Source organism: Lepisosteus platostomus, chromosome 13 (assembly GCF_059453375.1).
Source record: "Lepisosteus platostomus isolate fLepPlt1 chromosome 13, fLepPlt1.hap1, whole genome shotgun sequence".
Taxonomy (NCBI): domain Eukaryota; kingdom Metazoa; phylum Chordata; class Actinopteri; order Semionotiformes; family Lepisosteidae; genus Lepisosteus; species Lepisosteus platostomus.
The window spans coordinates 42695025-42719420 of NC_142623.1; the positions used below are offsets into that span (position 1 = coordinate 42695025).

General features: G+C 48.2%; 2 protein-coding genes and 1 long non-coding RNA gene across 11 annotated transcripts in view; 2 read left to right on the top strand and 1 right to left on the bottom strand.

Annotated features, from left to right (window-relative positions):
• The first annotated feature begins 1809 nt into the window (after nucleotides 1-1809).
• Nucleotides 1810-11573, top strand: cxcl14 (chemokine (C-X-C motif) ligand 14). The gene is made up of 4 exons (XM_088604759.1): nucleotides 1810-2086; nucleotides 4345-4450; nucleotides 8536-8649; nucleotides 10437-11573. Exons 1-4 carry the CDS (start codon nucleotides 2023-2025, stop codon nucleotides 10450-10452), a joined length of 300 nt encoding a protein of 99 aa, XP_088460885.1. The 5' UTR covers nucleotides 1810-2022; the 3' UTR covers nucleotides 10453-11573.
• Nucleotides 10679-16003, bottom strand: LOC148650696 (uncharacterized). The gene is made up of 2 exons (XR_015926200.1): nucleotides 15864-16003; nucleotides 10679-14345 (listed from the first exon to the last, which is right to left on the bottom strand). It is a non-coding gene; the product is annotated as an uncharacterized LOC148650696 (long non-coding RNA).
• fam13b (family with sequence similarity 13 member B) overlaps nucleotides 14014-24396 on the top strand; it is a 63472-nt gene continuing 53089 nt past the window's right edge. For 5 of the 9 annotated variants that reach the window (XM_088604747.1, XM_088604756.1, XM_088604754.1 and 2 more), the window contains exon 1: nucleotides 18680-19177. The gene's annotated coding sequence lies outside the window, so the exon portion shown is untranslated. Of the gene's footprint in view, nucleotides 14185-17728; nucleotides 17863-18679; nucleotides 19178-19372; nucleotides 19440-24396 lie in introns of those variants that run through there. The other 4 variants (XM_088604749.1, XM_088604750.1, XM_088604753.1 and 1 more) reach the window with 4 other exon arrangements.

Below are 24396 nucleotides of genomic sequence, written 5' to 3' on the forward strand. Positions count from 1 at the left end.
GGTGTCAAGAAGTGTCAAAGAAGCGCAGAAGAAATCTGATAGGCGGAGGGGCGACTAGACTGCAGTCTGTTGTGGGGAGTAGTAAACAGGTTCTAACGCGGTGCGTGTTAGAATTGATGGTTTAATCGCTTTTAATGGGAGGGCGCTTAATGACACCCTGCCAGAGCAGCGGGGCGACGGCAGCGCGTCGGAGGCGCAAGGTGGAGAGGCGGCCGACTGGAGCTCATGTCCCACAACGCCTCCCGCGGCGCTCTACAGGTGCAGGAGGTCTGCGGGAAAGCCGCACAATGCAGGGCTTCGTGTCGAGTATTGTATTTCTAATTAAATATTTCTTGAAACCTTGCCTGGGGCCATTGTAAGAGGATGGCCCCTCTGAAAGGCCCTTTATTGCCGTTGTCGTCAGAGCAATTACCGCCTGAAGAATTACCGAGCGTAACAAAGGGCTGCCGTGACTAAACTCAACGAGACGGGCTGGTGTGGGGTTTGTTGTGACCGCGCCGTGACAGCGGGCTGGGCGGCTTTTGTGCTCGTCAGTTTAATTTTCAGCTAATCGGGGTTCAACAAAACACGGTGACACAGAAGACCTTTTTACGTTACAGCTGTTTAAGCCTGCTTATTAAAGCAAGACATCATGTGCACATACCGCCGACGTCAGTGTTGAAATGCAGTTGAATAGTTCTTTTTTTTATCTAGGATGAACGTTGAGCCTATTTTACCTATTTCGATGCAGGAAGTTCTGACTCGGTTGAGCACGCTAGATAGCTCCTACAGAACCTACTCAGAGTGCAGATCTAACCAGTCCTGTCGGAGCACACGAGACAGCTGTTGCTCAATTGACGAGCGCCGTTACTACTGTTTATTTTCTTAATCTCCCACGTCAGAGTACAGGGTACGTCTTTACTAAATGCGAGGTTCGTCTAATCGTATCAAGATGTGGACCTTTCCGTCAGCCTGCTGCGAGGAGCGTGTAGGTTGTGGGGCTGTGACACTTCTCTGTTTTGACTAATTGTGAGCCGAGTTTTTTTTTCCATCAGACCTTGGCATCGGTTCCTATTACCAGCGCGCTGTAGAATACCACTGTAAAAGTGCAGTAAACATGGGTAAATCACGGAGACGCACGGGTTGGTGTTTCCAGCTGTAATGCAAACTGTAGGAAAAAAATCGTGTCAAAACGTATTTAGTGTCTTCACGAATCAAGAATGCAAGAATAAGGGGAAAGACCGCACGCCCCGGGTGTCTGTAGATGAACTGTTGAAATATTTTCGTTTTAAACCCGTTTTGTTGACAGTTTCCCCTGGTTTATCATGTGATACAGTTTGGGATTTTAGAGTGGGGTCTCTACTGGGGTGTGTGATGTGGACGTAGCCGCCCAGGCACCGAGGGGAGTCAGGGTCAGGACTTCAATTCAAAACCCCAAAACTTTTACGCGCGGGATACTGCATCCCCAAAAACTCCGAGTCGATATTAAAACTACAGTCGGAGCGGAGCGTTTTGTAGGGAAGCAAGCTCCCTGCCACGGGCATTCGGCAAGTTGGATGTCCAAAACGCCCCGGTCCGAAAGGACCCCGCAATCAATTTCCCTTTCTTTTGCATGCGCCCCCAAAACCTCCCGTGACACACCGGCCGGCTCTGTTCTCGCTGGCTGGGCTTCCTTTGTCTTGTTTTCCTGTCTTAGCTTCTATTTATCCTCGCCCCCCCCTTCCCTTGCCACTTGTCGGGAAGATGTGAGCGATTCGTCGGCGGGCTGTGCATATTAATGAGAGGGAGAGAGAGGGAGGGAGGGAGAGAGAGGGGGAGCAGGTTGTTTAAAGCGCCGACGCTGGAGCGGCGCGGCCAGACAGCGGACGGGACCCGAGCTGACACCGCGGTGCCCAGGACACCACATTCCAGCCGGGACGCAGATATCTCTGGCGCTTCACTTGTTCTGTTCCGTGTTAATTCCCGGTGCCGGCCGCTTCAGCAGGAACCAAATTTAAAATAAACCCAAAAGGGGGCTCGAGTGTCGGTTCCTCACCTGTCGAGATGAATCGCTGTACAGCTGCGTTGCTCCTGTTGGTCTTCGCCGTTTACTTTCTCAACGTGGAAGGTATTTTTTTTTATTCAATTCTCTGCTGTTCTTCGTTTGATCTGTTATGCGTGGGTTCAAACGTTTGTTCTTAAAATAACTCGGTTATTTTTCCTTATAAATGCGAATATATGTATACGATTTCTTTGTAAGAGTGCTCGTCAAACATATCTGTAGCTACTATAGAAACGGACGGACGCTGGTTTTAAACAACATTTCTGTAGGTTTATATACAGGCTCAACGTCTAAGTGGAGAAGAACTACTCTAATAAAACCAAATTTTCCAAGGTGATGGCTGACATCATTTTAAAATCATAGGACGAAGTTTACAACAACATGGTATTCAAGTCTTTCTTGTACTTTTGGGTGCTATCTGTAAAACGCAGAGTTTTAACGAATTTTAAATCTAGCTGGGAAACCAGTCATTGAACAAAAACGCGAGTGCGTTTCACGATATTAAGAAGAGGAGTGTTTGCTGTCGTCTCTGCTTTTTGTACATCCCACTTAAAGGGGCTCTCAGCCCTGGAGCTCCGGCTGAGCGGAGGAACTGCGGGCTCAGCAGCGAGAATGGGCTTAAACCTGCGCCGAGTCCCAGAGAGTCCCGCACGCGTTTCAAACTGCAATATGCGTATGCAGATCCCTTTTTAATTTGCAAGGAGGCTGGGGAGGATTTCACACGTGAAAGCAACCGGTACCCAAACATTAATATCAAGTTACAACATTATTCAGACCTGCAGGGATGCTCATAAAGATTTAAAGGCAAGAGATCAGGTACCTCCTGAAGGCAGAAACCGCCACTTTACAAAGCTCTTACAACCTCTTTAAGTGAATCAGCCTCGTTCACCATTTGTTCGTTTTAATTTAATAAACTCTGAAAAATCTCAAGATTCACAAGTTACAATGGAAGAGACGCAAGCCACACAGAATACACCCCCCAAATGATTTGATTGTGGGTGTCAAATTGATGCAGTTTAAGTTTAAGGATCAGAGGCAAAGGAATAAGGAATCAAATCTTTTTCATTCCGGCATGCGACTCCTCAGTTCGATGTTTCCTGACGTTGTGGTTTTCCCTGTGCTGTAAAGACCTCTGGTGGGGCTTCTGGAGTGAAATAATTGACAAGGAAGCTGTACAGCACTGATCCTGTTTGAGTTATATAAGCCGCATGCATACTGTACTGGAGCAGGAGTGTCTATATGTTTAGCTCGTGCTGCAAAACACAAAACACAAAACGACTTTGAAAAGCGGCTCCCGTGCACTCCAGCTGCCTGAGCTGAGCTGGCCCACCTGCAGGCGCCGGGCACGGGGCTGGCACACCTGGCGATGCTGGGGAAGATTGATGAGGACCCGGCAGAAGATGTAGGTCAGCTGCGCCTTCAGTGCAGCAGCGAAGAGCGCTGTCGGCCTGCCTCTGGGACAGCACATGAGCCCCGTGTGGCACCTGCTGCCAGGGCATTGCTATTTCAAAAAGGAAGGGTCCTTTTTTGCAGAATGTGTAGAAATCAGAGTAAAGGACGTTGGAGGTTTCCATCCAGTCAGCAAAGCTTTGCACAGGTTATGCAGAGCTCCTGTACCCTTGTTATGAAAAGAGTGAAAATGAACCATGAAATTTTAAATCAGAAATTGGTTGTGTTTGTATTCTCAGCACTGATGAACCTAAATTCACCGATGATGAGCCCCAGAAGGACATTGGGAATCCATGTCCTAGATTAGCTATCTGACACAGTGATCTGTAGTGATGCAGAACTGTTTGCCATAGTATCCGAAATGCCAAAGTTTCACTGATCAGGATAGTGATCTCAGTAATAAGCAATCATTTAAGAGGTTTTATTTTGGCTTCTCTTTAAGGAAAGGGCTTTTTAATTGCTCTGTTGCCACTCTGCAGAAATCTCCTCTGATTCCATCAGTCCTAAGATTAGCTCGGGAGGTTCATCATTTTGTGATTTTGGGTTAAACCTGCTTTATCTTTCTTCTGTAATTTCAGTTGCCGTTCTGTTTATACCATCCTGGCTGGGTGTATACAAACACATCCATCATCGCAACACGAGGGTTTGAATAAAAAAATGCAAACCCTCTATTTCAATGGGAAAAAGTCCAACTTTTCTGATCTGGCTCAGCAGGGCCAGATCGCGGCCTCTTGCCTGGTTCAGCTGGTGTGGCCGTCCCCGCTGGTCTGGGTCGAGGGTAGAATGAGCCCCAGTGACTTCAGTCTGAGGGACGAGGCTGTGAATCACTTTCATGCTTCACCGTGTCTGTACCCTCTCTCTCTTTCTCTCTACAGCCTACAAGTGCAAGTGCACAAGGAAGGGCCCGAAGATCCACTACAAGGATGTTCAGAAGCTGGAGATTAAACCCAAACACCCCTTCTGCCAGGAGAAGATGATCTTGTGAGCTTCTTTCGTTTCCTTTCATTTCACAGGGCTTCACCTCTTCTTTTCGTGCAGAGCTAGGCAGAGGCTCAATATCGGCTGCCGTGTCGGTCTCGGGTGTGAGTGGAGGGGTTTCACTCGCCCCTCGGCAGCCGACGCACGCTGACGCCACTCGCCTGCTTCCCACCTGCAAGTCTCTCTCTCTCGGCTCCGTCCCTTCCCACTCGCGCCTGACAATCGAATCACTTTCCTCCTAACCGCGTTGCTCGCTCTGTCGGGGCCCCAGCCTGTGGGTGGCAGTGACGTGCCTTGGGTTTCTCAGAGCCCCTCGGCACACGGTGACGTCGGTGCAGCGTCCAGATCTTGTAAGCAGTGCAGAGCCAGTAGGAAAGGACGGAGGTGTGAGCGTCACTCGATGAGCTCATGAGCACTCCTACGTGCGAGCAGCTCATCTGAGAGAGAGGATGAACACTCTGCCTCCCGCTGAAATCTCACCAACAGATCAGCTGGACCAGTAACCCTGGCAAGCAATCAGGACCACACCATCTTAGCACTGCAGTCATGTTTTTGCATTGAACATTTATTGTTGAAGCTGACAAATAATTTAAATGAAATAAAATCCAGATGCTTTATGGCTCGAGGTTAATGTTCATAAACAGGTGAAAAATGATTTGGCACTCCTGAGCTCAGAATTGATAGCATTGTTGACCCATCAGATGCATAACCAAAAATCAGTAGCTATATGTGAGGTGTTTTATTTCAATTTCAGAACACCACACTTAATCATTGTTTGCACAGTGATAATTAAAACAAGAATAGTTTTCCGCTCAAACCTGTATATGAAATACGAAAGGAACCGGACACTGTTTATACAAGAACCTTTTGTTCGTTTACAGTCAGTTTCAGGCTGAATTACAGCACAAGTGCCCCAGTGTTACCGGGGAGCCAGCAGATAATGCAAAGCCAAGATGAGTTGACACTGGGTGGAGCCCCTGCTTTCTGCTGTGCTGGTTCAGCAGCTGCCCCTGATTAAACACCTATTTCTGGTGCCTGTTGAATTCCATCTGTTTTCCTTTGCGTCTCACCCTTGACCTTTTGGTTTCGAAGATACTCTAGTGCCCACAGTGGCTATAGGCTACAGCCATTGCTAGGCGGCTCTTGTTGCATACCAGTGTGTTATCGATGATAGTGTACAAGCAATATCAATACAAGCAATATGTGCACAGTTTACACTATTTACACCACAAAACAGACTGAATTCCGAGGTATATACAGCGCCACGTTCTGCAATTCAGAATGAGGCAACATAACTTCCGGTAAGGTGAACCGGCCTAATGCCATTGTAAACAAGCAGGCCTGTGAATTTTAATCCAAGAAAAATACCGCTGTCTACTTCGAGGGGATTTTACCCACAAATACTACTTACTCGTTCACTCTGCATGCAGATCACGTTGTAACATTTCAGCGAAATGTCTGCTGCACAACCTGTACTTATTTTCTTGTACTTCGCATCAAATTAATCATTGCAGTGACTAGTGAGCAGGAAGGGCCAATTTTAAGTCAGAATTATCTTGTTCCCACCCGTGCCGAGACCAGGGGGTTTGCAATAAGGCGACTATACAGTACTTTCACGTAGTTTGCAATGTTGTGCTTAATTCGGAATTAGTAAAATTTTGCGATACTGTCAATTATTTTATTACCGAGATTTAAAAACTGGTCTGAGAAATTGGGACTGCAGTTCCAAGGATAAAGGTAAAGGACACTGGCAGCAGACTGGTTTTGATATCTGAGATTTAGTTAAATTTGTTTCAAATCAGAGAAACGGATAAATATAGTGCTTGCTGTGCCACCGCAGTTTGAAATACAGAACGAAACCACCATCCTAGACTGCCGTCTGTCGCCCTCTAGTGTTACTCGGAAGTAGAACGCTGCACAATCAGCCTCGATTATGCGCTTGAAATTCCATCCAACCTTTATTTCTAGAGACATTTTCCTCAACAGATTTGCACAAAAGTATAATGAGCTACACTTTTTTTTCCAGAGGAAAACATCAGATATCATATCGTAATTCAAATAGTACAAATAAAAAAGTAACATTGTTGTAACCCAAAATCTAGGAGATCGCAGATCCATCACTCAGTTGTTTTTTTATTATCCAAGCACAGCTGGTAGTGGCAGTACCTGCTTTCTTTTCAGTGAATATGTGAAGCGAGTTGATAAAGTTCATGGCGTTTGAAAGTGGCAATATTTTCAAATGCGGCAGGCTGAGCTGTTCTTTTATTTCGTTATATAAAAGCCACCGAAAAACGCAACGGTGTCGGGGAGAGAAAGGCTTTTTTTGTCCATTCAGCTATTAGCAAGCATGTGTCCAGCCTTCTGGGGTGGCCCATCGTTATTCCAGTGCTGTTTCTCCGCAAACTTTCTCTCCCCGCCTGCCAAGATACTGAGGGCCACAGATTAGCACAGCGATTGTGCTGCTGCAGGCTGGGATTGATTGCCTACAAACAACTTGCCTGTCTGTTTGCATAATAAGGCTGGCCTGGCTGTGATCTAAACAAGTTCTCAGCAGGCTGCCGGAAAACCAGCGTGTCTCTCTCTCTCTCTCCCTCCGATCTGCCCAAGACCCGTCTCTGAACTATTTGCATGAGGTGCGTGTTCCTGTGAAAACCTCAGGCTGCTCGCGGCTGATGCAGTCGTCCGATACTGCAGCTCTGCACAGCTGATCATTTGAATGGACCCACCAAAGAGCGCGAGTCCAAGTGAGCTGACTGGCCGCAGCACCTGCAGAGCCGTGCGGAGCTCATTTACCAGTGAAGGAAACTACTGTGTGGGGTTTTCCTTCTTGCTGTTGTCGTGCTAATGGAGATCCAACAAACAGAAAGAGAGCTCTCGAGCATTTATTCTCTTTTTTACCCTTGGCTTTTTTATCTGTCTTGTAAATATGCTGTTACAAACCATAATACGAGCTCTAAAATGAAGGTTAAAGAGCTACAACACAGTAACTCCATTCATTATCGCATTTGTTTCATGTGATAATTCTTGCTGATTTTTTTATTTTGCTCAGATTGTCATTTGCCCTGTTACACCTTCAGTTTCAGGAACTGTCAGGGCACATGAGGTTGTGTCTGTGCAACGTCTCCTAGTGATTCTCAAATGCTGCTGTGGTTTTTAGAAAATGCATTTTGAATGCAAGCAAATGCGCCATATGTGTACAGCGTGCCTGCCGCGGCCTGTTAATCCCTAGAGTTTGAATAAACAAATTGAAAAATAACACCCTCCTTCTGTGAAACTAGGACGAGGCTTCACCAGCACCACTGTGGTCCGACTCTGGTCCTGCGGGGCATCTGAGTCTCTTTAAAGCACCAGCAGCTGAAGAGCCAGGAGCAGCCAGTAAACTGGGGCAGTCAAGCCCATAATGAGCTGGTTCAGGTCAAGCAAGACCTGCAGGAAACACCAGGCACACAACACACACAGTCAACACCTTTTAACTGCCAGATCAGACAGTAGGTATTCAGATCTGCTCTGAGAGATAGGAATAGGGCAGCCGAGCATGCAGAGAAGATGTGGATTTACAGAGGTAGCCACACAGTTGGCCTGGTATGGACTGTGACTGCTTTAGCCTGGCTGGAGTCATTCTTGTGTCTCTGCACCTCCCAGGAGGAGGAAGCTGATCTTGCACAACTGTTCGCTCGCACACACACTCTCACCCATCTCTGCTGCTTGCATGCTGTCTTTGTTAATCTTTTTTGGGTATTCAAAGAGACCGCCTGCGTTGTGGTGTGCGTGGCACAACACCAAGCACAAGGCAGAAGCAACACAGGCACAGGCTGAGCTTGCCACAACCATAGAGGGGTTCTGGGAAAATGGGACAAGCCCAGTGGCATTTGTGGAGCTTATTTTAATGCAGCAGTGCCCTGCATAATTTCTTTATTATATAATCATATAAGGGTGTGGATGAGTGACTTTTAAATAGCGTTTTCAGAACAGTTACAGCCATGAAGCCTCTGTCCTATGCCCAGATGATGGCTTACATGATCTTGATGTTTCTTGAGCTCGGGATTCCCAGTGCTGATAGAGGTGTCGCTCTTGTGTGTCTTTCCTAGTGTGACCATGGAGAACGTGTCTCGCTTCAAAGGCCAGGAGTACTGCCTGCACCCCAGACTGCAGAGCACCAAGAATCTGGTCAAGTGGTACAAGATCTGGAAGGACAAGCACAGGTGAGGCCTGCAGCTCGTAGGGTGTAGCCATCCGAATCCGAGCGCAAGACGGGATAGAAGCTGCCGGTTTTCAGAAGGAATTACACCACCAGAGTAATCTGCCATCAGGTTCACAGGGAGAGTTTGTACGCAGTGTTGCCTTGTCATCCTAGAGCATGAAAATGAACATCCTAGAGCATGAAAATGAACAAATGAACAACCAGCAGCCATATCACCCTGCAACTCACAACTGGCAACCCCCTGAAGCTAAGCAGGTGTGAGCCTGGTCAGTACCTGGATGGGAGACCTCCTGGGAAAAACTAAGGTTGCTGCTGGAAGAGGTGTTAGTGGGGCCAGCAGGGGGCGCTCACCCTGTGGTCCATGTGGGTCCTAATGCCCCAGTATAGTGACGGGGAAACTATACTGTAAACAGGCGCCGTCCTTCGGATGAGACGTAAAACCGAGGTCCTGACTCTCTGTGGTCATTAAAAATCCCAGGGTGCTTCTCGAAAAGAGTAGGGGTGTAACCCCGGTGTCCTGGCCAAATTTCCAATTGGCCCTTACCAATCATGGCCTCCTAATACTCCCCCTCTATGAATTGGCTACATTACTCTGCTCTCCTCCCCACTGATAGCTGATGTGTGGTGAGCGTTCTGGCGCACTATGGCTGCCGTCGCATCATCCAGGTGGATGCTACACATTGGTGGTGGTGGAGGGGAGTCCCCATTACCTGTAAAGCGCTTTGAGTGGAGTGTCCAGAAAAGCGCTATATAAGTGTAAGCAATTATTATTATTATTATTATTAATCTGTGACTCTGGTCTTTAATTTTAAACATGTCATAAAAAAATGTCACAAGTGTTTTTGGAAGAAGACTTTCGGGCATCTTGCTCTTGCTTTGAGTTTTGATCACAATTTCACACGACTGGAGTTATTTGCTATTGTATTGTTCAATGCAAACAGTACTAATTGTCTTAAATGCTGTTCGGAAATTTCCTTACACCAGTTCGCCATCTGCTGTTTGCAAGAGACATCAACTGCTATTCCATTACTGCCCATTAGGTGTCATCGTTGCAAAATATACAATGACTGCAGGTGGCTTCGTGATGGCAGGAAATGAAGACACAATAGCTCAATAGTGCACGTTTACTGTCGTATGTACCTGAGTACATGTGAAATGTGTGTTTTTCTCACGTGACATGGCATCACAGATGACATAAAACATGACATAACGTTGACATAAAAAAGACATAACAAATGACACATGAACAAATGACTTGTTGGCGATAGGACCATAGTAGCAGCTATAATTTTAAGCAGCACTCAGACACAAGGGAGGTAGTCCAGAGAGCTGTTCTAGGTCCAAAACACTAAAACATATGTCTGTAACTCTTGATCTAATGTTCAAAAGATTACAAGATTACTGCAGGAATAGGGTGTATGTCTAAAGTTAACAATAGTAACACATAGCACGACAGAGCACAATCTGTGAGGGAGATGCATGCAATATTCTCTCCTCAGCACCATCTTGGACACAATAATAATATTGATATGGTAAAAAAACACCGTAACATTTAGCCAGAGGCAGTTTCTATCACCAGTACATATTCAGACATTAGTGACAAAAATATTACAAATAATACTTAATCTAAACATTCCATAACCACGTTAGTCTGTGCGGTCTGTAGAAAAAATCATGCTTATATGCAAATACTTAAAAAATAATAGCTGTTATTCACTGCTCAGGCATCAACAGTATTCTTACAGACATTTGATGGAGCTCACAGCCTGTTCCTCTTTTTTCTTACAGGGTTTATGAAGCTTAAATCAACGGAGCTTGCAGGATTCGACAGAAACCCCTCAAAGATCAGACTGTTTTAAAAGCACAAATCTTATATCCCAAGCAAAATTCTCTTTTTACAGACAGCAGGAGAGATTATCAAGGTCATAACAGATTATTTGTAATCTGTTTGTGCCATTTTTAAAATGAAAAAAAATCCAGTACCTTTTACAGTCACCATTATATGCTGGTAGCTAACTGCTTTTTTTAAAAAAAAAATGATATCAGATATGCTTTTTGCATTGCAAACAACTCTTAAATCATAGCTGGATCATGAGGGCCTTGATAAATCTGGCACAGAATAATGTTACTCACTGAAAATCATCCGGCAACACTCTAGTTTCGTTTTCCCATGTATCTGTCTCTGTTCTGCCTGTGGAAAGCTGTACAAACCCTGGAGTGCTTGATGGGGTCAGAGTGCCTGCAGTCGCTGCGCTGGGGTGCAGTCTGCTGTCTTGGTGTGCTGACAGAGGCCATGTGTTTCGTGAAACTGATAGATTCGGGGTGGGAGGATGAGGGAGGCGGGTGAGGGCAGGTTTCCTTTTCGGTGTGAACTATTCCAGAAACTGTCCCGAGTCAGCCCAGCGATCGCCGGTCTCCCCTCTCGACTGGCGCTTGGTCTGGAGTCACCCTCTTTGAGTAATAGTTTCGCACAGGTTTTGCAGGCCTGTGTCACAGAGTCCAGAGTACTCTCCCTCTTTCACCACATGTTACTGAAAAACCCTATCCAGTATATATATCCACAAGCGTCTGGGTACTGTTTTCTTTTGTATTATGTCCTAATATTTGCTTTACTTTGGGCAGCACTTGTATTCCTCACCAAACTGAATGTACAGCCTAATAATTTTTTTTTTGCTAAAACTTTGCATTTCACTTGTTTTGTATCTCATATATAAATATATAAATAAGCAGCTTGTAAATAGATGAATACTATGTAGAAAAGACAAATACATTTATTATCTCTTAATGTAATGTATTGTATTGCTAAATTATCATTTTGCTATTTAAATGTTCTGTAACAGAAATGTGTGTTTCTGTGAAGGGTCTCTCCAGGCCGTCCTGAAGAGAGTGTGTTGTGATGCACAAGCAATAAAACTTTGAAACAGATGGTGTTGTAGCCTCGTGTCTTCATTTTTTCAGTTTGTTATTTTAATGATGTCTCTGTTCGTATTTTATTGAGGCCATTTTAATCATGAAGATCAGAGGTCTGTATAAATGCAGCACTTTGTATAAAGATAACTAGATATTTTTTAAATAAAATAAATCTGGTGGGATCTAAAATGTCGAAGTACGAACATGAATAATAGAGGAACACACCCCCAGGCAGGCCAGGCTGAAGAGAGTGTTCTGCGATGCGTAAGAAACACAACATTGAAACCCAGCGGTGTTGTAGTTTCATGTTTCAGTTTCCTTTATAAAACCATCGAGATGCAATGCGAGATGGAAACGAGACGTCAGGGACAAACCCATCCCATGTAGGGGATGATCACTGCGCGGTCTTTAGGTGTTGCTTTGGAAAACGGACGCTAGATGGAGCCACAAATATCCTTTTAGACGCTTTGCCTTGCGTTGAATGCGATTATTAACGCGGTGTGCACAAAGTATACAGACTGGATTTGATTTTATGGCATTTATTGTAGAACTATAAAATCCGCTTTGTGTTTCCTCAGGTTCTCTTCTCTCCTGTTATCGTGGTGCTACTAACGCGTCTTGAGCAGCCTCAGATTCATTCAATATTATACTTGCTAGAAACCTTAATTCACAGAATTGGAATATATTGAATGAGGCCCAACTAAAACTGAAGGACTTCCTTTCTGAACATTAGGGTGAAGAAGAAAGTTCAAGAAAAAAACATTTCCCAAATGAATCCTAAATTGTGACTTTTGGTGATTCCACGTTCAGGGGGGTCTGAGGACGCACTGCACGTGCTGCAGGTATTCAGGCTCGCACTGTGTGTCGCGCGCGGTGGGCCCAGTGTGCTATTAGCACGTCTCTCACGGGCCAGCAGCTTGCACGGGTTTTTTTTTTGCCGACGGTAGCTGTGGCAGCGTAGTGAACCGGCTTTCCAGCCAGAGGATACGACCTGCCTTCCTGGGTTGATCTGTAGTCCAAAGTTACCTTCAGCAGCTCGTCACAGCCTTTTAATTCCGGCCTGGGCAGTATGAAACAACTGTCTTCATTGAAATCAAGTTTCAGTTTGATTTGGTAAAACCTTTAATAATAATAATAATATAATAATAATGTTTCTTTATTAGCCCTATACAATTTCTTGCATTAGGAATTTGTCTTTTCACATACCCCAGCTTTTTCTCCATGGAGACACAGACACACAGACAGGGAGAGAAGCTTGGGGTCAGAGTGCAGGGTCAGCCATTGTACGGCGCCCCTCGTCGAGGGGCGGTGAGAAGGAATTCTCTTGCGTCGGTGTGTCACTCGGTGATTTTCAGATACATCCTCCCAGGTGCGTCTCCAGGCTGTTTTCCTGCGCCCACCTGGTTATTGACAGCGGAGAGCTCCGTGGGATGTTTAGGACAGACACGGCCCGAGGCCGGGGACCGCTCTGTGGAGGGCACCAGATTGTTGTGCAGGCAGGGGTGAACCCCCGCTGTGTCGCACACGTCTCTGATCGGGGCCAGTTGGGCCGTCGTGTCGTGTCGACTGGGTGCGGCATCGCGGTTATCGCAGCGAATCTCTTCAGCCGCCGGGTGAATCGGGTCCGAGGAGAGCGCAGCATTCACCCCGTCGCCGACAGAGGGCGCTCTGCCACAGGCCGCAGCCAGCGTTGGCGCCGGGACAGGACCTGCGCACCTGCGGCAACTGCAGCCCAGTTCTACCACACCCCAGCGGTCTCAGACCCAGACCACAACTCGCACAAAACGAGTAACCGGACAAAGACGTGACAGAGTCGAATGCCTTGATAGAAATACAAGCAGCGAAGGGAATCTTGCGCCGGTCTTTACACACACTTCCGAATCTTAACACCAGCTCAAATCAGCACCTGCACTCTAAGGTACTGCACCGTTTCCACTATGTCCTGTCTTATGTCATTACGTCTAATGTCTGTTTGTCATTTGTGCCTTTTTTTTCCCCCACTCAACTGTTACTGGGTACAGCTGAAAGAGCAAGCATCCCAATACACTTGTTGTGTACGGCAAATTAAAAAAGAAAATCTTGGATCTTGAATCTTGTCTACACAGTATGCGACTTGTGTAGTTCCCCCTGTGTCACAGTCTAAAAGGCAAGATTTCGGGCCGCACAGCGGTGTCAAATTAAACGCGCCCACCTTTCCCAGAAGGGGCGAGCGAGCTCTGGAGAGGGCCCGTCCCCCAGGACTCCCTGGCGAGAGGCTGCCCTGTGCACCGGGCGGAGGACGAGAGGGCGACTGAGCGGAGCTGCAGAGACGCGCTCGGCTCTGCAGGACCCTGACGGCGCCGCCGGCCACGCCCCCGGCACCGGCCAGCAGCCAATCAGCGGGGCCGAGGTCGCAGCCCGTCCTGGCTGGGGGGGGGGGGAGGGGGCGGAGCTCTGAGTCTCCCGGGCGGCGGTTTTCCTGGTCGGCGAGCGGCTCGCGAGGTCCCACTCTGCTTTAGGCGCCCTACTGAAACGCCCGGACGGCGAAGTGCACGTGCCCGCGCGCAACCGTTTCTCCCCCCCCACCCGCGAGGAAGACTGACTGACCTTCCCGGCAGCCCCCACCCCGCCTCTCGTGGACGGGCAGGTAAGGCGGGCACCGCGCATGCGCGGCCCGGTCGGAAGGCGAGGGTTGCCGGTCACCGGCGGCTCGTAGCGGGTCCTGGGCACCGGGGAGCTGCGGACGGCGTGTCGCATCTGTGTTTTCACGTACCCTGAAGGTTTCGGCGACCGCTCACCATCGCCGTCCTGTAGCAACGAAGCGAGGATTTCTTTCTTTCACAAATTGTAACGTGCCACACAGAGCATAAACATCACTATAGACAGTGCAATGGTGAATCTCGGTGAAGTTGAGCCATTTATTAACCCGGGGAATCGAGTTTAAACACCTTTAATGATATTTTACCCCTCCCTTTCCCCCCCACTGTGTGTGTAATTCTTTTAGCGCCCTTGACCTGCGATCAGCATGTTCCCCTCGATGGGTTCTTGTGTTCTGAAGGGAGGCGCTGTCATGTTGAAATGACTGCTCCCGGCCTCCGTCTCTGCCTGCAGGCTCGTCCCGGCGACGGGCGACACACCTGGCGTGTGAGATGGGGGGGGACAAAACCGTGTTTCGCAGTCGAAAGCGGGTCGGTGGCTAAAGACACGCTTGTATATTCTCCTCGGCCAGTATCCGTTTCAGCAGAGAATTGCCAGGCCTCTCCCTACATCTCGATCTGCTCCGACGCCCTTAACTGACACGTCCCCCTCGAAACGCGTACCGCTCGGGTGTTTTGCGTGACTTTAAGCGCGTAGCAACGGGACGTGGTGTTGGCAAGCGCGGGATGCCAGTGGGTTATCTCGGTGTCCCTCGCTTGGCTGGTGTGTGTGTGTGTGTGTTCAGTGCCGACAGGCAGCCTCATACACTCACGGCTCTGCTGTAGGGTCTAGTCTCCCTGCAAAGAGTGGCCTCCGAGCTCGGCCGTGTTCCTCCTCACGGGCTTTCATGCGAGTCGTAAAGTAGTGTAGTACACCATAGTACACCAGATACACCATTACGAGCTGCGAGGTTTAATTGCGGTAATAATATGCACAATAACCATAGCTTTCGCAGGTTAATACGAGCAGTATTGAACATTTATCTGTAACTCCTAAACCACACAAGCCAACGGCCAGATGGAGTTGTCATGTTTACACGTGTACTGCATGTGTTGAGGCCAAATAATGGCGTGGGTTCTGAACCACCTGGGTGTCACATTGCTGTTGAACTAAATGCTTCGCTAACGTCGCTCCAGTTCTCATTTGACTTACATGGCAGAATAAAACCACCAGGGACTGAGAGCTGGGCATCGAATTGCAGAAATTTATTTTTTTCTCCTGTTCAGACTGCGGACGAAAACCGTTCTCTCTCGTGCTTGATTTGCTACTTGAAAAGGGCAGCGGAATGAGAGACGTCAGTGTCCAAGTTGACCGTCCGACCTAGATTACCCATAACAGTGTCTGGTGCTGTGCTTAATTGCACTCAATGAAGCGTTTGATGTGCTCAGTTAAGGCAGTGGCCTTCAGTGATCAAAAATCACTGAAGTAGGACAATTAAACCTCAGATATATCTTAACTACAGAATGAAAGAGAATTATGTATTTATTATGTTATATTTTCAGTAAAATTAAGCATACAAGAACAATTCTACACTTTTGCTTTTTAATGTTTACCTTAAAACACCCAAGGTTTGTAGGTTAGTTGAACTAAACATGCCCCTGCTTTTAATTTGTGTTTTCCGTGATTTACCTTCTAAAAAAAGGGCGTCTCGCACTCCAGCGTTAAGGGAACGCTGGTCCTCGAGGGCTGATGGGAAGCTCATCCCATGCTCTACACGTACTGAGGAATTCCGTCTGTGACTGTAATAGGATTTCCGCTGGGGATTATCTGGGCGTGTTTTGGGATTTAGGGTACGCTGGGCCCTGGTGTCTTAGGCTCTAAGGTCCTGGAATCCCCTGCAGTGTCTTCTGAGTCCCCTTCTGAGGCAAAGCGCTGTGGCGTCCTGTCGTCTTTGTCATTTGAAAAGATTAGCCGGGCACAATTGCAGGGTTCCTGCCCAGGGTATCATTACAGCAGACGAACTGCGTGTTCCACCGTCGTCGGACAATAATTTTCCTCCGCGGACTCATTGTGGGGGCGACCGAAAACAATGCTTTGAGGATCTGGAAGGTTGTAGAGCGGGCTTGCTCATGGTGTTCAGCGCTCAGTCCAGTAGCTACCTCACTCATGCATGTTGGAGAAAGGGCGTGCCTGCTGTTACAGCAGTCTGTAAGAATGAATACAACTGTCTCCTAAACTTCCTTCTTCTAGAGCGCGATTGTGTTTTCTGCTGCACTGCTGTTTAATGGCCTTGAATGGCCCTAAGCACCCTGGGGTGGACAGTACAGTAAATGCAGTTATCACTTCCCCTCATTAGGGGTCTGCAGCCCTGCTGCTGGACAGCCGCAGTACCTTCTGGTTTTCCTTCCAGATTGAGCTCTGCGTTGCTAAATTTGATCAACCTGTGACCTAATTTGGCCGCGTTGACGTGCTTTCTGCGTCTTTCTGCAGGGCTGCGGCACTGCAGAGCCAGGGTTAGACACCCCATCCTTACACCCCCCCATTCCCCAGATCGGGAACCGGCAGCTCCGGCCCTGCCGATTGCTCACTTGTGCCCTGGATGGCTCCCGTTCTCCAGTTTCTATTGTCCATTGCTATTGTCCAAGCGTGGGTTTCAGAAACACCATGGTGTAGTGGTTCTTGTTCCTGGTCCTTGGCTCCTGTCTGTTCTCGGTTATGCACCAGGCCAGTTCTTAAGCACAGGCTCATCTATTTCCCTTTTCTGTTTGATCCACTCTTTTAAATCTGTTTACAGCTCTTAAAAAAAATACTGAATGGGATTTGTCATTAGTATGAACCCTGTGCTAACTGAACTGTTTCAGGACTGGGCTCTCTCTCAGATGTGTGAGCTGAAATATATCCCTGGGACATAAGCAGGAGGACAAACTCTGACTCACTGGGAGTGTCGGTCCCACCATCAATTGATCACCTTTTAAGAGCTGTTTAATCAGAAATGAGGGAGCAAATTATGAATGAGCAAGTTGTGGACAGTATACATAAAGTGCTGCATGCTGAAGCTGACAGAAAAGATGCACTCTAGAATATTTTTAAAACCAATACATGAGTGCAGAAAAAAAATGAAACCAGAAAGCAGATCATTTGCAGGCACCAATTTGTACTGGTGATTAACCTTTACAACTTCAGGGTTGAAGTTTCCACCCAACTCCAGCACACAGAACATTACACAGCCCGGCTGTTATTTCTGACTCATCAGCTCTTACTCGCTGATCAATGGATGTTGAACAGGCAGCTGGGGAATGACGCGGCCAGACACGCCCGCGGTGGGTGTGACCACACCAGACGACACGCCCATTGTGGGGGTGGCCCTGTAGCGGACACGCCCACAGTGGGCGTTTACTTCCGCCTGCGGGACCAATCGGTGACGCTTCAGGCCGCTCAGCTGAACAGGGGGCAGTTCTGAAACCCAGGAACCGTTACAGGCGTGATGATATCTGTTACAAATCCCCTTTGACCTTCTAAGACCTGACCAAAAAAAAAACTATTTCCAAACATTCCCCCGAAACAGGAAGCTGAAATCAATTAGTTCATATCCCAGCTGGAGACCTAGTGGCCCTGCTCGGACGAGCGCGCTCCGGGATCTTTTTAACCTGCTCAATCTGGGGCTGAATCCGGTAAATTGACGAATCGGGTAAGTGATACCTAGTGGGGTGTCTTTCCCATTGTGATCAGTACAGTGCTAATGCCTATTCCTGGCCAGGCAGTGGCACTGGGGTCCAGGATACTGACGCCGCACCTGCAGCAGAACACGGCGCGCAGGGAGACAGTGGGATCAAATACAGCAGTCATTACATGTTATGTCTACCTTGAAAAATATCAGATATAGACATGGATTTTAAACGGGGTATTCCCCTGGCCTGCTATTGAGAAACTCGCCCATTTCCTAACAGTCATACTGTACGACACAGCGGGGGGGACATGAATTCAGCGTTTGCACGGGCCTTTCGGGAAATGACATTATCGCCGTCATCTAGATCGACAGCTCGCTGGCGGTGTCGCGCAGGACGCGGGGTCCCTGGGAGCAGGTGGGTGCTGTCCACCGTAGCGTCGCCCGAGAGCTCGGCTTTGCCCTCCCGGCAGCGCCAGCAGGCGAGCCGGTGCAACCGGCAGCTCTAACGGACTCGGGTGAGGCTGTCCACCCCCGCCAGCCCGATCCACGTTTCTGGTGGTGGTGGTGTTGTTGGTGTTGTTGTTGTTGTTGTTGGGGTTTTTTTTTCCTGCTCCTCAAATCTGCCGAATTAAAACTGGGGGGTTTTAATGAATCCCGTCAGCGGCGCTCTTATTACATTTCGGTCTAACGACACTGTCCCTCCTCCTCCTCCTCCTCCCCTCTCTCGCGCTGCGCGGAGTCGGCGCTCGAGCGTCTCGAGACCCCGCCCCCCCCCCCCACTCCCTCGAGTCGCGCGCGGCGAACGTTCCAGAAAAGACGGGCAACCGACCCGCGAGCGGCGGCGACCTGCCCCTCTCGCTCTCCGCCGGCTCGCGGTGGGCGGAAGTAGGGCTGTCCCCACGGCTTGCGGGAGGAAGTGCGCCTGCGCGGAGCGGAGGGGCGGGATCTGGCAGCGCTCTCTCTCTCTCTCCTCGACTGGTGGGCGTGAGGCTCCCCCCTTCCTTCTCCCTCTCTCTCTCTTTTTTTTTTCTGCGGCGAGCTGTAAACAGGAGGGCTGAGTTGACAAGCTGCCGCCGTCGCCCGTCCCTTGCCTCGCTTGTGTTTCCCTCCGCTCGTTACTGACCAAGCGCCGTCGTCGTCCGGGAGGTGAGGTCTCGCAGCTCCTTCCTCCTCCTCCTCCTCATCCTCCCTCCGGGAAAGAAGAAGTCCGAGTTCGCCCGGGTCCGCCGTGACAGAAAGCCAGCAGCGGCAACAACACCACCACCAAACAAACAAAAAAAAAATATTTTATTCTCTGAATGGTCTCCCGTCCCGATTTCTTCTAGCCCTTGACCTGGTAGGTGCAGCCGACCGGCTTGAGTGTTGTGTTGTGTGTCCGGCCCGGGGGGCGGTGTCCGGTCAGGTAGCGGTGACATGCACCGTAATCCACCCCACCACCCCCCTCGCCCGCGTCCGGTCCGGTCCCCGGCTCGTTGACCGCCGATCGCTGACCGCTTTTTTTGTTTTGTTTTTTGCTTGTGTTTTAAAACAGGCCGTAAATCCGCGACTCTGCCCACGGCGAAAGACGAATAAGCGAAGCGACTCGCTGCACCTGAGCTGTTAAGTTTCGTTTCGTTTTCCGAGAGAGAGGGAGGGAGAGGGAGAGGCGGGGTGTCGTGTCGTGTGTCGGCTGCAGCCGAGGGCTGAAACCGTGTTTAAACCGTGTGGCTTCACCAGCGTCCCCTCTGGCTCGGGTGGCGGTCGGGCGTCTCTCTTCTTCTGTATGTCGTCCCGTGTCGCGGCCATTGGGCGCTGTGTGGCTGGGCTGGGCTGGCCTGGCCTGGCTGTGTGCGTGTTTTGCACCGACGGGGCAAGTCGTGGGGTGCGGTGGTGTTTCGGGTGTCGCCGCCCTGGCGAGCTGTCCCTGTCAGCCGGGAGGGCGACCGGCCCGGTCTGCACAGATCTGCGCACCGGGAGGACGGACTGGTGGGGACGGTCTAGGGGCTCCGGACAAATAAAAATCTTGGTGTTAGTTGTGGCTTTTCTTGGACACGAGTCTACTTTGTTGTTGGGGCGGGTCAGCTTGTTAGAGAGTGGTACCGCCACCCTGGTGTGAAACGAGCAGTCCTGGGTGCTGAAGTGCCTAGGGCTCGACTCTTTCTGTTGTTTTTTTTTTTTTTTTAACGCGTCTTCTCACTCTTGTCGAAAGCAAAAACGACGACGCTGGTCTAACGTGGAACTTAACATGAGGAGCAGAGCTGCTCGCTTGTGCTGGCCCTGGCGCGGCCGCCCCCCGTTTCCGTGTAAGCGGGACACCTGCCCTGCCCATGTCCGAAGATGGCCGTGGCGTCGAGCCTGCAAGCTGCTGTTCCTCATCTCTTCAGCGGGTCATCTGTGCTTTTATTGCCACCAGAGGAGGCGGCAGCAGCAGCTGCAGCAGCCTGCTTTCAGCGACCCCTCGCTTAACTAGCTGGTTAACTTTCTCCTGTTGGTGGTTTTTCGCGAGATAAAGAAGTGCAGGGTTTGCAGTGGTTATTCAGTGTTGTTGTTTTATTCCTGTGTGGTATCAGTTATGTGTTTTTATATATATATACACCCCAGCTGGGCCAGTTTTGACAACTGGGTAGCTGAAAGGTCATTTTTTCCACGCAAAGCCCTTCCAGTCTTTCGCCGTTTTGATTTTGTTTTTTAAAAAAAAGGTGAATTATTTTGAAGGGGTGTGATCCTAACTGCTCCAAACTAAGCCGGGTGTCTGGCTCCAGCCCGGGCTCAGGGTTGCGTGAGCAGGGTGCTGTCAGGAGTGCAGCTGTTCCGCAGCCTGTCCCGATGTGCTGTTCGCCTGTGAGCCGCCCGTGATCGTGGGCACGGAGACTGTAGAGGGTGTTGGTGCTGACCCAGCCCCGTGTTGTGGGATCTTGAATGCCCAGTTATCTAAGTAACTGCTGCGGTATAAGATAATGCCACAGTTGTATTGTGGTGGGTGAGGTCTTGTTTTTGCATTTCGTACAGTACACATGGGAAGAATACTAACGCATAATCTCAGGCTCTTGTCGGTCTCACACGGCCATCGTGCAGAATGTCTTCTTACCTGGTTCGCCATAATGAACGATTTTTGATCCAGTGCAAGGGTAGCAATGGTCGTATGCTGTTTAAAAAAGGCAGTGACCTCTTTTTGTTGTACCTTTGCCTGAAGAGCTTTTCATCCAGTATCATAGAAATGGATTTGAAAGATTTGTCCATTTTAAGCCTTCAGAACGCCTTCGGCAGGTTCTGTCATCGATCGGAAATTTTAACAAGTACGGTGTTTGTGCAGGTAGCATTCACAGATTTCCGTGCATGCGAACATGCCTCAGCGTTTCAGCGCCAGGATATTACAGTCGTGCTGTGGGTCAGGTGAGTCAGATCAGCTCTTGGAGGGGTCTTCTGGCTTTTGGTCCAACCTAAGCTGCCAATTCGAATGTGTCGAATAATTGCCTTAATTGGTTTCTTAATTAAATATCTGAAAGGCTTTTCTTCAGATTTTGCGGTTCATTCCTGAAAGAAAATGCCCAACAGTAAAAATGCAGTAGGCTCTAGCTCTCCCCTGCAGTCCTGGAGTGGACGAGGTGGTTAGAAAATGGGTGGATGGGTTATCTGTGCAACTGAGAGCTCAGTTGTGACAAAAACCGGAGGACAACACCCCCTCCAGGAACTGATTTTGACACCCCCGCTTTAGGTAAGGTTATATGCAGAAAAGCAGCTGACCACTAGCAATTTTTTTTTTTTTTTTTGGATGCACGAGAAGACGTGAAAGTGATATTAAAGCCCTGTGTTGCTAGCTAACCTGCCGGGATAATTCTGTATTACTAGGGGCTGTAAGACTGCTTCTGCAGTGGCTGCTGTCGGAAGGTGTTGTGTCCTAGGCAAGACGAGCGCACAGAACTGTGAGCAGCCTGCTGTCAGCAGTGTGTTCTTTTTAAATTGCCTTCCAGTTCCTGTAGCTGAAGCGTCTGTAATCTTAGAGCAGTGGGGAATAGTACTTTCCTTAGGCTGGGATTGGTAGAAGGAACATTTTTTTTTTGCTGAAAAGCCAATAGTTTGGAGAGAAATTATTGTGCGATATAATTATTCTTGCTCCTTCTTGATGTTTTTTTTAATGTTTTTAAACTGATACAAAACATTCCTTTTATTTTTTTATAAAGTTGAATCTGAGACCTGTTATTTTAAGCTCCCAGGCCCTAGCCAGCCAGATAAACTATTTTAAGTGAAGGAACCTGTTAATTAGCTATTTTTCTGTATTAAGTGGTTTTATTCCTAAACGTGCCTTGGCCTTTCATCATTGTCACACTGGGTGAGAGAGTAGGGTTTTTGTCGTCTTTCTGATTTGCTCTGCCACAAAATTTGAAAGGAGATATTTGTAATTCTGACACTTTCTGCGTTGGCATTCGAGCTGTCTTAATCCATCAGGGGACTGCTGTGGGCTTTCAGCAGATGGGAAAACAGTTCTGTGTTGTTAAGTCCTCAGGTTGATGGGTAGTTAATAGATTTAAGTAAGGAACTGTCTGCTTCTTTTAAAGACATCTTCCGTCTAGAATAATGTAGGCCAGTCGGTTGTTTTAAGGTCTGTCTCTTATCAAAATGGGCCAAGGGGAAATCTATCATTCAGAATGGCTTACAGGAGGTGCATCTTTCTATAGAGGTTTATGGGTCTGGAACCCGCCCTTTAGTTATATATCTGAAGCTGCCGCATGGAATGGATGGTATTAGACCATGAAGCTGCTAGCAACCAGCAGAGCAGAGTGGGACCTCATGACTTCCTGTCGTTTATAAAGTTTATTCGAACACCTTGTCACCTCAAGAGCATTGATTTAAGTATAAAGCCGTATCTTATTAAGTAAAGCAGCTTTGGTGTAGATCTAATGCCCCCGTGACCGGTAGAGACAGACCTGCAGTGTACCGTGGGAGTGAGTCCCTGGGCCTTGTGGTGTCCCCGTTTAGTCTAGAGAGTCTTGCCAGCACTTTGCATGTCCTGCGCCACCGTCTCCAGACCTATTATCCCAGAAAGTAATGTTCCAGGTAGGTAGTGCAATGTGTTACATGGGTTCCCAGGCTATTGTGTTGAATTGTGCTCACAGGGTTTGGCAGCATTTGCTGGTGGATTCAGTGGCAGAAGATTCCAGTCAAGACGAGACTAAGCCTGGCAGGGAGAACAATTACAGGGGTTTAATGTTGCATGCAGGGCTGTTCTCCAAGAGAAGATGATGATAATAATTAACCAGATGCAAACGATTATTCATTGTTTCCCTGAAATTGTAACAAAATAATGGAACATAGCCGGGGATGCAATGTTTACCGGACCAGAGGGGTAAAAAAGGTCACTTCCTCCGTTTTCTTGCCCTGGAAAAATATGAACTGTATGAACTGTTGACGTGCAGAACGCTCAAGGAAGCTTGGTTTTGTGGGAAAACATGCTAGAAGGAACCAGAAGCAGGTGAAAGTGAAGGTAAATTGTAAGAGAGGAAGTCGAGCAGTTCTGAACCCTGCAAGGCCCACAAAATAATGACAGTGGTGCAACTACAGTCCATCACATTTTATAGGGATCCCAGACTCCTCAGAGAGGTGCAGTGACTATAAAAGTGGAAATATGTGTGATGCATATTGGTAAAGTCAGTAATTAAAGAACCACTTTTTAAGAGCTTGAACTAAAAACCAGAAGGTAACCTCGCTCTCCAGCGAGGAATGCTTTGGTAAATTTTCTCAAACCAAGGCATTCACTGGGGTGAACATTGTGCTCTTTTGGGAGATATTGGCGTCCAGCACCCAGTAGCTTAAATATTTAATATCCGTAACAATTAATGTGTTTTTGCAGTCATTTGATATACAGTATTTGCCTTCTGTGAAAGACATTGAGTAACAAGTAAAGATACTATACAGTATACAAATTCAGCAGGAAACATCCAATGAAGTGGATCAGCCAGTTATGTAATATTCTGCATCTTTGTATTATTCTTCTAGCTGGATTAAACCTCCCAAGTCTTGATCTTGAAGACAAAGACCTGAATGTCAGTGTACATTGTTGACTGTGCTGGAGGAAAACTGTCCTGGGTTAGGGGAGAAGTTGAAACCTGCCTAGCGAGCTGGGTGGCTGCGCACAGTTAATGATGAGAAAAGTCTGGCATTATCATGTTTCCCAGCTGAAATGCAGTGGCTGTATTGTGTGTGTGTTCCTGAGAGGGGCCGTAATACACCTGGAGTTCAAGTTCTGGGTTTGCCGCTCTGTCTTGACTGTTCAGGTGGAACAGATCTCTCTGCCCCCGAGCTCAGTCTCCAAACCGCCAGACGGGACGGTGCAAGAAAACGGAACCCGCTCTTCGATGTGAAGCAGTGCCCCTTGGTGTCTCTGGGAGCTGTGGATCTCAAGACGAAGAACGCTGAGGGAAGCAGTGGAGGTTAATGCTAAACGTGCCTCCCACTGTGTGGCAGGAAACAAAACGATGCAGACCTGTTTCTGAACAGAAGCAAGCCAAGGAAAATTAAACACAAGAGACCCCCCGACAAGCTGTGCTGTGTCAGGAGCTGCTAGGGCGGTTAAGTTAA